The sequence below is a fragment of the Notamacropus eugenii genome, chromosome 1, assembly GCF_028372415.1.
Source record: "Notamacropus eugenii isolate mMacEug1 chromosome 1, mMacEug1.pri_v2, whole genome shotgun sequence".
Taxonomy (NCBI): domain Eukaryota; kingdom Metazoa; phylum Chordata; class Mammalia; order Diprotodontia; family Macropodidae; genus Notamacropus; species Notamacropus eugenii.
This window is the reverse complement of record NC_092872.1, coordinates 400,015,867-400,031,513: the sequence shown is the minus strand read 5'-3', so window position 1 is coordinate 400,031,513 and position 15,647 is coordinate 400,015,867. Positions and strand designations below refer to the sequence as shown.

The following is a 15,647-nucleotide window of genomic DNA, read 5'->3' as shown; positions in this document are numbered from 1 at the left end:
TATGTTTGTGAGGAGAGAGAGAGAGAGATACACAATTAGGTGGCTCAGTGGATAGAGTACCAGGTCAGGAGTCAGGAAGACTCCTCTCTGTAAGTTCAAATCTAACCTCAGACACTTACTGGCTGTGTGACCCTGTTTGACTCAGTTTCCTCTTCTGTAAAATGAGCTGGAGAAGGAAATGACAAGCCACTCCAGTATCTTTGCCAAGAAAATCCCAAAAGGGGTGACAGAGTTGGACCCAATTAAAACCATTCAACAACAAATATGTGTGCATGTAAATGTATATGTATATATATGTACATGTATGTGTGTATACAAACACACACATACACATAGATTCATGCAGAGTCTTTTAAACCCTTAAAATGCTACAGAAATGTCAATTATTATTATAATTGTCATGATTCAATTTTATCACTACTCCAGGTATCACTAGCATGTCTAGTCACGTAAAACTCTTTGAACCTCAGATTGCTCATCCATCAAATGGAAAGAATAATTCCTGTAACAATTTTCTCATGGGGTTGGGTCTCATGAGGATCTCATGAGATAATATGTGTAAATAACTTTGCTGACCTTAAACTGCTATCTAAATGTCAGCTATCTATCCATTCATCATTGCCAGTATCGCCATCATCCCTCCTAGGTGGTAGTAGTTATACTTCTACTGCTTCAGTCTCTACCACTTCAGACATAATATTGAACAATGAGATTGAGATCCTGGCTTGCTGTCAGGGACGTTACTGGTTGAAACAGTAAAGATCTATGATGGTGATAGAGCATAACCTTGAATCCTAGGGGCTTGACTGTGCAGGCACAATCCACTGACCACTTGAGGACCCAGAAAGAAAATAGAAAATCCTGTTGGCTTCAAACTAAGAGGGAGACCAAGATGGATGGTCAGCCAACATGTATTTAAAGCTCCCTTTATGTGCAAAAGGGCTTAAGGAGCACTGCCAGGCAAAGCATTTACATGTAATTTATTTTGCTAGAGATTCCCTCCTTTCTTTGCCCAAGGAGAAGGTCATTTTTTGAAGCTCATCAAGATGATGTTTTCATTTGTTTCACTCCTTTTGTTTCCTCCCTCCCACCTTCCCCTGGGGCAGAAAACAAGCAGGTAGAAATGCCTGTGAACTGAATTATGTTTTGTGCTTATGCTCAAGGAAGATCTGTTTATCTCTTCTGAATAGGAAGGACTTGATCACTAAAGAGGTTAAGTGTCTGCCTTCTCACTTCTCCTATAATTAAACACAACTATCGGAATAGCATTAAGTTTTGCCCTCAGATAATAGCTAACATTTACATAGCACTTACTATGTGCCAGGCATTATGATAAGCACTTTACAAATATTATCTCAATTGATCCTCACAGCAACCCTGGGAGGTAAGTGCTATTATGATCTCAGTTTTGTAGTTGAGGAAACTGAGGCAAACAAAGGTTAAGTGACCCACCCGAGGTCACACATCAAGCTAGATTTGAATTCAGGTTGTCTTGACTCCTGATATGCGAGTTCATGTCAAGTGTGGTTTCTGTCATCCTCAGTTTCCTTAGTTTCGCTCAAATACCTTGATAAATAGAGTAAAGTAAAACCTAGAGGAAATCCTAGTTGGGGATTGTTGCACTGCCCTCATGAGTACTCCTCAGGATGTTATCTGGAAAAGCATGAGCTTCACCTAAACCATGACTGAGGCACATTATGTTCCTTCTCCTTGAAAAGAATTCCTCTTAATAAATACAATCTTGCCTTCCTACTCCCACTAGCAAATCTAGCTTCAGCTAAGACTTCTTTAAGGAAAGGTATAGAAGCCCAAGCCACGGGAAGAGTAGAAGACAGTGTTGCTTCCTATTCAACACTGGAGAAAGTCTAATAAGTCTATCCACATGGCCAGATCATCCTCAGTATGAAAGAACCTAAGGAACTCTTGTGAGCAAGTGATTCTATCCTTTTGGACATTCATATTCTTATCTATACATTCAATAGAGTATAAACTTCTTGAGGTCATGGATTGTTTTGTTCTTTGTAGCTCCAGTTCTCAACATGGTACCTGGAACATTGACGACACTCTATAAATGCTGGTCGAATTGGGAATGGAATAGAAGTCAGGGAGTTAGACTAAATTATCTCTAAGGTCTCTTCTAGCTCTAAAATGTTATGATTCAATAACCTTGAAACTCTTTCTTTTCCAATTCTTATTTACCATCATGACCTCAAATCATGTATCCATGCCACTGGAACATCATCCAGAGGAGCTTACTGAATGTTCATGTCTTACGTGAACTCCTATCATAGGACTGAAAGAAGTTTCCATACTAGTTATGGAGAGTTAACTTGCATTCCAGGTGTCTGGTGACCATGCAGGGCCAGCCGATCCTAACCAAAGGCATTAAAAAGACAACAGGCTATCCAAAATGCAACTTGGCAGTTCAGTGAGGACACAGCCACTGGGAACAAAAGTGAACTTTTGTCCATAATGACTTGCTTGCCCATCATACCAAAGGCTAATGCTTCAGGGAGGAAGGGCTAGGATAATCCTGGTGCATTCACTTCCTAGGACTCTTCTATGAAAAGAGGGAGCTGAAGAAAATCTCAATTTAAGCTGGTGAGTTTGCAAATACAATCTGTGGATTTGTTAGTGGAGATCTCACTGGCTAAAGGGATAAGCTGAACAGCTGTAGCTAAGAAGCTTGAACCTGTGCAGTATCTTTCCAATTAGAGACTCCCAAGGAGGGGGATGGGAAATTGGTTGTTCTCTACTTTTCATGGTTTTAAAAAAAAGGAAAAGAAAACATGCTCGATGGGACTCCATCCCCAGGCTCCAGCTGTACTTGTTTAAGAGAACCAAAGAGCTTTAGTCATTCCCATTTGAAGAAACTATTTTGAGGAGTGTTTTCAAGATGTTATTTCCTCACTGTGTTCCCCTCTCCATCTCTTTGACCCTTGGAGATCCTAACTATCTTCTTTCCTAATTCACACCCAAGCAAAGAAAATTGATTTTCTTAAGTATCATTGTAAATATTGCATGTCTCTACCTAGCAGCCCAGTCCCTCCACCAGTTCTCAATACAAGTAACTCCTAGAAATGAAAACTCCCCTTTAGTGAAGGGTCAGCAAAACCTGAAGCTGGTGCTCGTAGACATAACTGGAACCAATCAACCAGAAAGCATTTATTACGCATCTAATATGTGCCAAGCCTATGCTAAGGATACAAATACAAGCACTGGGAATAAAAAAAAAATAACCCAACTCTCAAATAGCTTACATTCTATTTTATATTTTATATTAAATTTTTAAAATTAAATTTTATATTTATGTATGTGTATGTATTTTCAGAATAAGTTTAAATATAAAATAAACACAAGGTAGTTTGGAAGGGAGAATACTAGCAGTTGGGAGGATCAAGAAAGCTTCATGTAGATGGTAGTGTTTGAGATGTATCTTAAAGGAAGACAGAGATTCAGTGAGTTAGAGATGAGGAAGGAGTGTGTTTCAGGCAGGGTAGGGGTGCTTGGGCAAGGGTGGGGGGTCGCCAATGCTAAAACACAGAGATGAAGAATAGGAGGGTTGTATATGAGGAGAAGAGAGAAGGCCAGTTTCATTGCGGAGTGTGGGATGAGGAGTAATGCCCAATGAGGCTGGATAGATAGGCTGGGGACAGTTTGTGAAGAGTTAAGAGAGAGCTATGGGGTCTTACAGAAGAGGGAAGTGACATGGTCAAGGAAATGTGTGCTTAAGGAAATTTGGTAGCATACTATTGGATGGACTTATTTGGGGAGAGATCTGAGGAAGAGATTCATTGGTAGGAATCCAGGTTAGAGGTGCTAGAGGCTTGTTCTAAGATGAACAACCTCATTGAGCTTAGTGTCCTTAAGTAATGGGAGAAAGAGCATTACATGGGGAGTCATATGACCTAGAGGTCTAAACCCAAGTAACTAGCTATGTGATTTGGAGCATATTACTTGACATCTCTGAGTCTTAGTGTGTTTTCTCTGTCAAATGAGAGGGTTGGGTTAGATAATCTTGAAGTACCCTTCTAGCTCTGGTGTTTTATGAGAAAGTCAAGCAAAGCAACAAGTATTTATTAAGTGCATACTGTGTGCGAGGCACTGTTCTAAACATGAAACAACATGAGGTAGTAGATAGAAGACTGGATTTGGAAACAAGATGATTTAAGTGCTGCTATTGACCCACACTAGCTGTGTGGCTGGTCATTTAGCTTCTTGCTAATGGAACCAAATCCCTAAAAAATTGTAAGTTACTAATGAGTTGCCAGTCTGTGTCAGGAGAAGGAGCATTTACCCCCAGGAGTTCCTTTTTATGATGCACGGCTCTGGCCCAAGTCCATGCTCCTCCAGCAATACAGAATAAACTCTCTGCCAGGACCTGGTACCAGTCACACAGACAAGTGTTACAAAGTTTCTAAGGTACATCATCTCTCCTGTGCTCTTGTCACCCAGAAAGCGAGGGACTCAGTTTCCCTATTTGTTTGTTTTTTCCTTTTGTTTGTTTTTCAAACTGTTGGACGGGTTTTGCAGCTCACGGTGCTAAAAAAAAAATAAATAAATAAAAGACTAAAATAAAAAGCCACAACAGTTCCAAAACTCATTTCAGAATTGCTGCTCCTTCCAGGTGCATGTGTGTTTATAGCTAAAAACATATTTTATTTGCCCACCTTCCATGGCCCAGAGATTCCACCTAATAAGGTATTTCAGTTGGCTCAGGCGGGTTGCTGCTCAAGGCATTATTCAGGTCTGGAACTGAAAGCAGCTGAGAGGTTTGGGAATAGTACATAGGGTTTGTGGAGAGTGAGAAGAGGGAGGGTCACGAGGAGAATCATTATTCAATAAATGGGGCTATGGGATGATTAATAAGGAGTTCTGGGCCAGAAATCCAGAAATCTGGGTTCTAGGTCCTGCTCTGTCATGAATGCCTAAGTTTTCCTGGCTGCACAAAGAGAGTTAAGTGCTAAATGAGCTCTGCAGTTCTGCTCGTCTCAAGTACCTTGCTTTTAGGAACGATGTTACTATTTTATGAATGATTCTATGGTTTTACGACCTCAGTTCTTATTTCACCCATCAATGTTTTTCAGAGACATCAGCAAGAATCAGATCTCCGACGTTGCACCAGATGCGTTCCAGGGCTTAAAATCCCTCACCTCGCTGTAAGTGGAGAATACAGTTGCAATGAGAAATGGGAAAGGGATGTTTCCATATTTTTCAGAAGGTGTTTATCATGGCTTTTATGTTACCCTACGCACTCATGGCAACTTTGTAAAGAAACAAATATTTCTTAGGGGGGGGAAATTGATCCTGCGAATATTTGTACAATCCAAATGTGTTCTTTTTATTGATTAAATGCCCTGCAGATTTTCTAGTTATTTGCTTCTAATTCTAATATATCTCCTACTCCAACATCTGCTCTCACTGCCTCCCATTTCATGAACTGTAAAATTGCTGCCTCTGGTAGAAAATGTGTGGAGATGACTGGACTCTATGTTCACTAGTGGGCCTGCTCTTTTTTCCCATTAATTCAGGAGTAAAGGTTTGCCCCATATACCTATATAAAAGATTGTTCAGTTATTACCTCTTAGTTTGAGGCACTCTCTCAGGAACTAACTGTAAGGGGGAATGTGCAGTGTTTTTTTTAATCATTTTCGTGTGTGTGTGTGTATTTCTCCATTTCAGCAACTATCTTACATCCCAGTAGGTAGGACACACCCACCAAGAGCTTTTTGTGACAATATGATATACTAGAAACACCATTGGATCATAAAGATCAAGTGAGATAATATACCTGAAAGTACTTTATAGGTAGAAAGCAGTACACAGGTGTCAGAAGGCTTCTTGTCATTGTTGTTCATCTCTAGTGACCTCCATGCTCTATTTTAGGTGATGAGATTCAAACCCTTGTAAATTAGGCATGCCATCCCCTTACTCACTCAATGTAAAGCTTTGCTTTGTTACTAGGTGAGTGGATAGTTAGCAAATTACAAATTATTTTTTTTCCACCAAGACCTCACTCTATTGGGAATAGGCTGAGAAGAGGATCAGAGGGGCCTCTGATTCAGCTGCTGCCTGCTGCTTCTCAAGTAAATTAGTTTTGGTTTATCAGATGAAACATCTGTCTGGGATATCAGAGACAGGATTGTGGGTGAGATTAGTATCTGCTTATTGTATTAAGGATCACAGGGAAAAGGAGAGAGGTCTGCCAGCTGCCAAGTCACTTCTATGCTCTCTCTATTTCACATTCCTCTGGCAGGATCCAGAAACAATCTAGGGACAGTTAGTATGATGTGACCTGCCTGCTACACCCCATCAGGATGTCAGATTAGAAGGAAAGCTATTTCGTAATCTGGCTCCTCTAACAATAAAACGTTAGGTACTTTTAGACATTGATTTTAGATGTCTGTTCCATGCTCTTTGGTCTAGGACTCACTCAGACCCTTTGGGCTGCAAACAATAAAATGTAGTGACAGAGCATTGGTCTTGGGGTTAGAAGGCAAGGTCCAGATCCCACCCCTGCTACTTAAAGTTGGTGTGACATTGGCTAAATCATTTAACATCTCTGAGCCTCAGTTTCCACAACCATAAAATGAAGCAATTGGACTCAAAAGATCTACAACTCGAAAGATCTTCAGAGATAATTCAGACTAATCCCTTGATTTTATAGATGAGGAGAAGAGACCATAGCCTTTTCACTGTGTCAAAAGTTACTTCCAGTTCTGTCCTATAGTCCTGTGTTTCACAGAATCTTAAACACAAAAGAGGCTCCTAGAGGTTAGAGGACATACCTGATTCTAGGTCTTTCTCAGCATCAGACTCTAGACCAGAAGGCAAAGGGCCTTCCACAGACAGAGTGATCCAAACTCAGGCACATAATATTCAGGCAATACACACAGTGAATCAAGCTTTCAATGTGTGCTTCATGGTGCAGTGAGTTTTGTCCAGCCAGGCTTGGAGGGCAGGTTAGCCTTCCTTCTAATCAACATGTTTACTTCTCCTCAAAGCCAACAGGGGAGAGGAGGCTGTGAGCAAAGAGACTAATGACATACCCCTCTCCTCTCACTCTCATCCTCTCCTCTTCTCCCCAAGCAGTATTCAATTGCTGTCCTGGAAGCTTTGACATCAGCCATGAAATAATGGGCAGACAGTGACATTAGTTCATTTGGCACGGTGAGCTGCAGAACATTAATATGAATTACAAATGTGTGCCTGAGCCATCATGCTGACTTTTATTTAGTCATTAATTTGTTGAAACATTAATGAAACACACCCATAGGCTGAGCAAAAAGCATGGAAGTGCTTACTCCTTGCTTCTGGTAGCATCAAGAAATGAACTGTTTTGTTTTATCATTTCTATTTACTAGTTTTTCCCCTTTCTCAAAGAGGACTAATGAGAGTTACAGTCCCCGTGGGAATTGGATGTTTTGATCAGACTCTCTTAGGGGAATGGAGGTAGGGCAGGAGTAGAGAGGCTAAGAGAGGCAACATGGTACCTGTGGAAGGAGTGTCTGCCTTTGGAGTCAGAGGACCTGGCTTCAAATCCTGACTCTGCCACTTAATATCCATGTGACCTTCAGCAAGTATATCACCTCACTTCTCTGGGCCTCATTTTCTTCATCTGTAAAATAAACAAGTTGGACCAGATGATCTCTAAGGTTCCTGTAAAGCTCTGAATCCTGTGAGCCCATGCATCTTCTCTGTTAACCCTATTCCCTTTGCTGGGCTGGCAAACTATCTTAAAAGCAGATTGGGCCAGACAAGGAAAGAGGAAGATTCTTGAACTCAGAGAAAAAGAGAATTGTCACAAAGGAGCCATGAGTAATCTTCCCCATCCCTCACCTGGTAATTAGGTCCTGCCCTTAGGTTTGGCAGGTTTTCCTATGGAGATCTGGGTCTGCCTGGAGAGAGTTTCCAGAAGGCATCTTCCTGGGTATAGGGTCAGCAGCCAAAGAGGAGTTCTCAGTTATAGGTGAGCATAGATGTGGGAAAGCAGACTATTAAATGAATATTATTGTGCCCTTCTGTCAAAAGGGCATGATGTACTCTAAGAAAGGACTCTGAACCAGTAATACTATTTGTTGGGACCATACCCCAAAGGTTTTCTAAAAAGAAAAAAAAACCAAACAGCTACCTAATCAGTAAATTTCAGGACAATACTTTTTGTGATTATAAAAAAAGAAAACAACTTTAATACACCCTCCCCCCAAATAAAGGAATGATTGAATAAATTATGGCACATTCACGTAATGGAATTATAGAAGGCAATTAAGGTCAACAAGTAAGAGGAATATAAAAAAGTCTGAAAGACCTTTAATAATGCAACGGGGAAAAATAAACAAATCCACAAGAATGGAGAACATACTTAATGCAACCATATAAGAGGAAAGAATGAATGGGCAAACAATGAGTCCTAATAGAGACTTAGAGGGAGATACCAAAAAGTTGAAGTCATGAGTTGAAGTTAATTTATTTAATAGCAGATGAGTGCAAAACAATATAATTTGTTACATTGGTGTTTGATTGTTTTGTTACAATTTTTTAAATGACTCCAGTGTCATTAAACATTGAATACTGGGGTGAAGAGAGGAATCACTGGATCCCATCTTAAAAGGTCCACCTTAAACATAGAGTAAATAGTTACCTCTTTGGTGTGATTTCGGGGGCACAGAGAAGACCCCTATTCCTCAAAACTACTTACCAATTGATGTCTTACTGGTAAATATGTCCATTCCTTGGGGAAAGACATTTTCATCTGGAAAAAATAATGTAAAGTTCATTAGAAAAGGTAAGTAGGACATTAAACTATTGCTATCCGTTTCTATCTTAATGAATTTCTTAGCCCCTTTTGTGAGACAAGAGAGGGAGAGAGACAGCGAGAGAGAGAGAGAGAGAGAGAGAGAGAGAGAGAGAGAGAGAGAGAGAGAGAGAGAGAGAGAGAGTGTATTCTGATGCCTGCAACTAAGGATAGGGCACTCTATAGGACCATAAGATTTAAAGCTAGACAGGAACTTAGATGTCAACTAGTCCAACCCCCTCATTTTACAGATAAGAATGCTGGTTAGATGAGTAAATTGGAGATGACCCAAAATAAACTGCCTCTACTTCCCCATGGTAAGAAGCATGTGTGCCTCTCTCTTCCTAGAAGCCATCCTGGTATCTAGATAGAAATGAATGAGTCTGGTCCAGGAATTCCTGGGATGTAAAAGGATCTTTAAAAGTAGCTTTCTTTAGGTTATGTTCAACATAATCAATAACCAAGGAAGATGTAAAAGACATTAAAGATTAAGGCTCTAGGCAATTCATCATGAGTCCAAAGCGTGACTCATGCTTAACTTAGGAATGTCCCCTGAAAAGTCCTATTTTTTCCTTTGGAGGAAGACCAGAAATGGATAGAGGTAGGGGGCCATGACCTCATGGTGTATGGACTGTCTGAAGCATCCCCCCCATCTTCTTATGTGATGCCTTGTTTGGTTTCAACTCCATGAAATAAGATACCTCTCCTACTAAACTCACCAACATGCTGCTGGACATGCCTTGATTGACTCTACCTCCTTCAGTCTCTTCTCCCCTCTGTTTGGAGGGCTGGGAGGTAAAGCACCAAACACTTCCCAGTGCCTTCCTTTATGAAGGGCAAAAGCTAGACCCTCAGGATCCACTTTGTATCTGCTGCCCTAACTGGTTTCCACTCCATGGAACAAGATGCCCCTGCCCCAGGTACCCCCTATTACCGTGTTCCACCCCACCCTTTCCTACCTCTTTTTGTGTGTTGTCTCCTGCTTTTAGATGGTAAACACATTGAGGCCAGGGATTATCTTTCATTATTATTAATTGTAACGCTTGTGCTTAGTATAGTTCTTAGCACATCATAGGAGCCTAATAAATTTTTATTAGATTTATTGGATTGGGTTACAGATTACCTGGGGAGATGGAAGGTAGGAATGATTTTCAAAGTAGAGAGAAAGAAGAAAGGCTATTTGGCTAATGGACAGCTCCTGTGTTAGACTCATTTTGACACGAGGTTTTTGGCTATGAATCCTAGCATCTCTGTGAAAGCCATATGTCCTTCTGGAGCAAAGTCAGATCAGTGAAGAAATAGAATGCCCTCGGAAGGCAGGGATGGATTACAAGCTCAATCAAAGCAGGAATCCCAGAGAGTGTGTGGAAGATAACCATGAAGGCAATAGTAACTGATACTCTCTCCCTTTCTCCCTCAGAGTTCTCTATGGAAACAAGATCACCGAGATTGCCAAGGGCTTATTTGATGGACTGGTGTCCCTGCAGTTGCTGTGAGTATGACCTCTCTCCTTCTCATTTGGTCATTACTCTGGGAACAAGCCAGTTGGCAGACTCAGGCTTTGGTTTCAGAATAGAATTCTTGGCCCTTTACCTAAACTTGTGCCTGAAAGAACAAAGGTGCTTAGTTGCCTATTCTTCCATCCCTGGCATTAGTACTCTTTTGGGGAGGGTACCAGATAACCAGAAGATGAAGGGATAAGGTCAGTTGACTGTCCGAAAAAGCCAAAGTATTCCCTTATTCTCCTCAGTAGGTTTATGAATCCCACAATTAGCCCCAACTTTACAGATTAAAGGTGGAAAATAAAGGTTCTTACTCTTAAACAAGGAAATGTCTTGATGGTAATAACATAAAGGTTTTGGAATCAGAAAACGGTTACAACATCTCATTCTATGTTGGAAACTAAGACTGTTCTGAGAGCTTGTGGTACCTTGATGGGTGTTTGGGAACAGAACTAGGAAGATGCAGAACCATTCATGGGGGTGGGGGGGAACGATTATTAGGTGAAGGGGATCAATCTATCAGAGATGGCTAGAGAGGAAAATAGTGACTGCGTTGAAAAGAAGATTCATTGGAGAGGATTTGCAACTGTGTATCTTCAATTTGCATTTATCTTGGTCATTGGAGCTAATGATGTTTGAAGGCAGTAATCAGGATTTTCAGCTAGTTAATGTGAAGAGACAGAAGAAAAGTTGTCATTTTGGTGTATTATAAGATTTTTGTCATCTATTCAGAGTGACTCCTGATTTGTAAATGATTATACATATGAAACACTTGGCACCATAGATATAAACTATACCTATAAACATAGATGTAGTTTACTACATACCACACACACACACACACACACACAACACAACACAACACAACACATTCTTATCAAGTTTCTTCTCAAAATCTTCAGTGGTTCCCTGTTGTTTTTGAATAAAGTTTAGACTCCTGTTTCTGCCTGGCATTCGAGGGTCTACATAACCTAATGGCATTACAAAATCCAGATATTTCTTTTGGGAGGAGAGGCTGGACTTGTGATTTTATTGATATAGGGAACTCCTGGGGAGGAAATGTATGATAACAATAACAATTTTATATAGCGCTTTAGGGTATCCAAAGTTCTTTATATATATTATTTCATTTTATCTTCACAACAACCCTAGGAGGCAAGTGCTGTTATTTTCTCTATTTTAAAGGTAAGGAAACTGAGGCAGACATCAGGTGATTTGCACAAATTTGCATGACTAGTAAGTGCTTGAGGCAGGCATAGAATCTGGTGAGCTGATGGAGATCTTTAATTGTTCTGCAATAATTTTTAAAAATTGCATCAGAGAGGTCAAGTGACTTATTTGAGGATGCACAGCCAACCTATATCAGAGGGAAACTTGAATCCAGGTTTTTTGACTCTCAGACCAGATCTCTAGGCACTGTGCCATGCTGTCTCATTATTCCAAATGACTTTTTTCTATGCACTCTACTTTCTAGTCACACTGGGTAACTCATTGCACTTTCAGGCCTCTGTGACTTTGCTCAGACTCTTACTCAGACCTGAAACCTTAAAAATGTTGCCTATTGCATTCCTACCTATCTTTTAAAGCCAAGTTCAAATGGCACCTCTTCAAAAAAAGAAGTCTTCTCCAATCCTTCCAGTGAGTAACAGTCCCCTCCCACAGAACCCACATAGTTGCCACATCAGAGCTACCCGAGTTGGTGGCTCATTCCCTTCTAGACTATAAGCTCCCTGAGGGAAAAGGCTGTATGTTATCTAAATTTAGCAAAATGTTCTGCATACAGTAGGTACTTAATAAATGTTTGCTATATCTGTTGTAATGGATGATGCACACGTGTGTGTGCCTGCTCACGTGCGTACAGATGCACATACACAGTCATACTTAAGGATCACTGGTCAGTCCCAGCTCCAGGGGTCAGTTTGCCTCTGAAAATAGGGATACATGTCTATAAACACACACAGCTAATACATACAGATAGAAGTGTGATCGTCACTTTCCCTAAGAACACCCAAGACCATTGTTCTGTCTCTTTTACAGATGAGAATTTGAAGTATCAGATGTTACATTAGTATCTCACAGTCACCAATCAAATTAAGGTCACATTGTCTGAAGTCTCTTAGGATGCAGACCTATGCTGGTTCCATAAACAGGAAGCATTCAAAAATATGTTTACTTTAATGCAGATGGTTTTAAGTTTTATCTACTACCTGCAAAGTTATGACTCTCCTAAAGGTGAAGTGGTATGCTAGCTCAGACCCAGCAAATAATGTAACATGCATAGATAAGAAAGCTAACTGAAGGATTGTTGTTGACATCAAAGATAATGAAAATTTCCAGGCAAGAAAGCTGACCCAAGATCCAAAGGATGTTTTTTTTTTAAAGAGTTAGATTTGAGGGGACAAGACAAAGGCAAGGGAAAGATTAGGGAAAAGAGAATCAAACAATCAGATTCAAGGGACTGGTCATTTAAAAGTTTCCTGGGAAAAACTCCATGGGAAAGATGATATGAAACTTTCCTCTCTACTTTTCACAACTTTTCTTGCTGTGTCCATCTTCTGCTGCAAGGGGCAGATTGTAAAAACCTAGAGAGAGTTCCAAGAATAGCCCCAAGAAAATTTTATGTTGGAAATTGGACTCCCATGAAGCTCCCTCATAGTCTGATTTGATGCCACATCTGTCAGGTCTATTTCTGAGTAGGAAATAAAAAAAAGAGAGAAAATTTTCAAGTCCTGTTCATCTTTACTTTGCCGTTCCCCTTCCCCTCAATGTGCTGTGGGCTCAGCTCCATGGAGCCTTTACAGCTGTTTGTTAGAATGACAGGCAGCAGTTCCGTGTGAAGTTGGGGGAATGGCAGATGGTGAGTTTTGCTTGTAGCAAAAAATTAGTGGTAGATAGAACCGCTAACATAAGGCTAGTTAACCTCAGCTATCCATCCCTTAGAAGAAGTCACAGTATTAGCCTGTCTCATAGTGGATTTGGGTACTAGATAACCCTGTATGTTGGTGTGGGTATCAATTTTAAATGTAAGTGTATGGGAATGGGAAGATTAGAGAGGAAAAGGCATAGAAAAGTAGAAAAGAGTACAGCTAAGACATCATTGTGGATCATTTGACTGTAAGGTGGGAAGACATTTGAGGTTCATTCCCTTCATCATTAGCTAATTCATGCTTAATATTGTCATTTGGAGAAGGTAAAATTGAATAGCTCAGTCACAGGTTAAAGTCTGACCAGGATTTGATGCAACTTGAATTTTCTCCTTTTTCCCTTAAGAAAAGAACTGACACTCAAGAAGCAGTCACTGGATATTTTCTGGGGAGGGGGAGCATTGTTCAGTTTTGGGGGGGTTTTTTTGGCCTACTGCTGAACAGTTTGGAAGCAGGTCCTGATTAGATCTAATTTAGCATTCAGTAAGCTTTTAGATTGGATTTCTCCTTGTTAGACTGGAGACACACTGATAAGAAGATTCTTGATTAGAATACCCTGGTAGTCTGGTAAATTTCCTCTACTTTGACGGGTAGTCCTTTGGTAGGGCTGATTCTTTTTTCTCACTTTGCCAGAATAAGACAAGGCCACTTTCTTAGTGGCCTGTAGGGTAATGCTGACTGTAACTAAACCTCTTAGGGCAAAGAAGTACAAAGGCTGGTCATTGCAAAGGAGATGCTATTGTGTTTGCTTATCCCAGTCTCTATTTCTTTCAAGCCATTTCAGTAGTTCCACAGAATTCACCAAGGACTAACTTCTCTAAATAATTTTTTTTGTCACCTCATGTTGGGCAATGACAATGACAATGATGACAGTGATGATGATGATGGTGATGATGATGATGATGGTGTAACCATACCTACTGATATTTATAGAATACTTTAAAATGTGTAAAGTGCTTTTCTTACATCATCTCACTTACTTACTTAAAGTAGAATAATTCATATTTGTTGTTTGGCTGAATCTTCTGAAGATGCATGATGTATAATGGGCCCTGGCACTCCTGGAAGATAATCTGTGAGCCCATGACTCACTATCCTTCATGAAATGACAGTCTCCATTGCACTTCTTCATGCAGGACAAATCTTAAAGTCCTTTCTCAGAATTCTCAATCATGGAGTTGAATAGTTCTTGAAAAATTCAATCTGTTCAAAGAATCCATGGACAAATTTCTTGGGGTACTTGAAATTGGATGGAAAAAAAGTCTACATCTTTATTTCTCTTGGTTTTGTTTTGTCATTTCTTGGTTTCTCATAAAGTCATTATCTTCCATCTGCTCCATTCTAATTTTTAAAGAACTACTTTCTTCAGTGAGCCTTTGAACCTCCTTTTCCATTTGACTAATTCTGCTTTTTAAAGCATTCTTCTCCTCATGGACATTTTGGACCTTTTTTGCCATCAGGGTCAGTCTATTTTTAAAGGTGTTATTTTCCTTAGCATTTTTGGGGGTTTCCTTTAGCAATCTGTTGACTTGTTTTTCATGATTTTCTTGCATTGCTCTCATTTCTCTTCCCAATTTTTCCTCCACTTCTCTTATTTGATTTTCAAAATCTTTTTTGAGCTCTTACGTGGCCTGAGACCACTGTATATTTATTTTGGAGGTTTTGGATGCAGAAGTCTTGACTTTGGTGTCTTCCTCTAATGGCATCCTTTGTTCTTCCTCATCATAAAGGATGGAAGAAAGTACTTATTCACCAAGCAAGTAACCTTCTATAGACTTGGTTTTTTTCCCTTTTTTGGGCATTTTCCCAGCCTGTTACTTGACTTTTGAGTCCTTTGCCAAATGGAGGGTATACTGTAGGGACCTGTAAGTTCTCAGTGGCACAATCAAGGGAGAGGAGTTTACTCCTCTCCTGGCCTGTGCTCTGGTCTGGGACCAACCATTAGCTTTTCTGCCCAGGATCTGCGAATAGAGTGCCCTCTCCACCACCTCCTCCAGCTCTACCAGGCCAGTGCTCCTTGTCACCCCAGGGCTGCCACTCAGGTCTGAGATCCAGATCAACAGCTTGATTCCCCCAGGGGCTTTAGGACACTGCTGCCTCAGCAATTGCTACCCTGGGGTTGGGGCCAGACTGTGTTCCCTTCTCACCCAGGTGAAAGAGCTTTCTCACTGACCTTTGAAGATGTCTTTGGCATTTGTGGGGTGAGGAATCTGGGAACTGCAGCTGCTGCCTGGGATTCCATGCTCTGAAGCCTGCTCCAATCCTGTCCCTGCTGGTACTGTGTGGCCATGGCTCGACTGTGCTCTGTGGGCTCCACTCCAAGCCTGGTGCAAAACACCCTTCCTGTTGTCCTTCCAGGCTGTCTTGGGCTGGAAATCTCTTTCACTCTGTTGTTTTGTGGCTTCTGCTTCTCTAGAATTTGTTTAG

The 15,647-nt window shown here is 40.6% G+C and overlaps 1 protein-coding gene across 2 annotated transcripts in view; it reads left to right on the top strand.

The window, feature by feature from the left end:
• The window catches only part of SLIT3 (slit guidance ligand 3), a 796,526-nt gene that overhangs the window by 641,574 nt on the left and 139,305 nt on the right, over positions 1-15,647 (top strand). For both annotated transcript variants that reach the window (XM_072630930.1, XM_072630932.1), the window contains 2 exons: positions 5,088-5,159; positions 10,215-10,286. In XM_072630930.1, the coding sequence (XP_072487031.1) occupies positions 5,088-5,159; positions 10,215-10,286 (144 nt within the window). The remainder of the gene's footprint in view (positions 1-5,087; positions 5,160-10,214; positions 10,287-15,647) is intronic.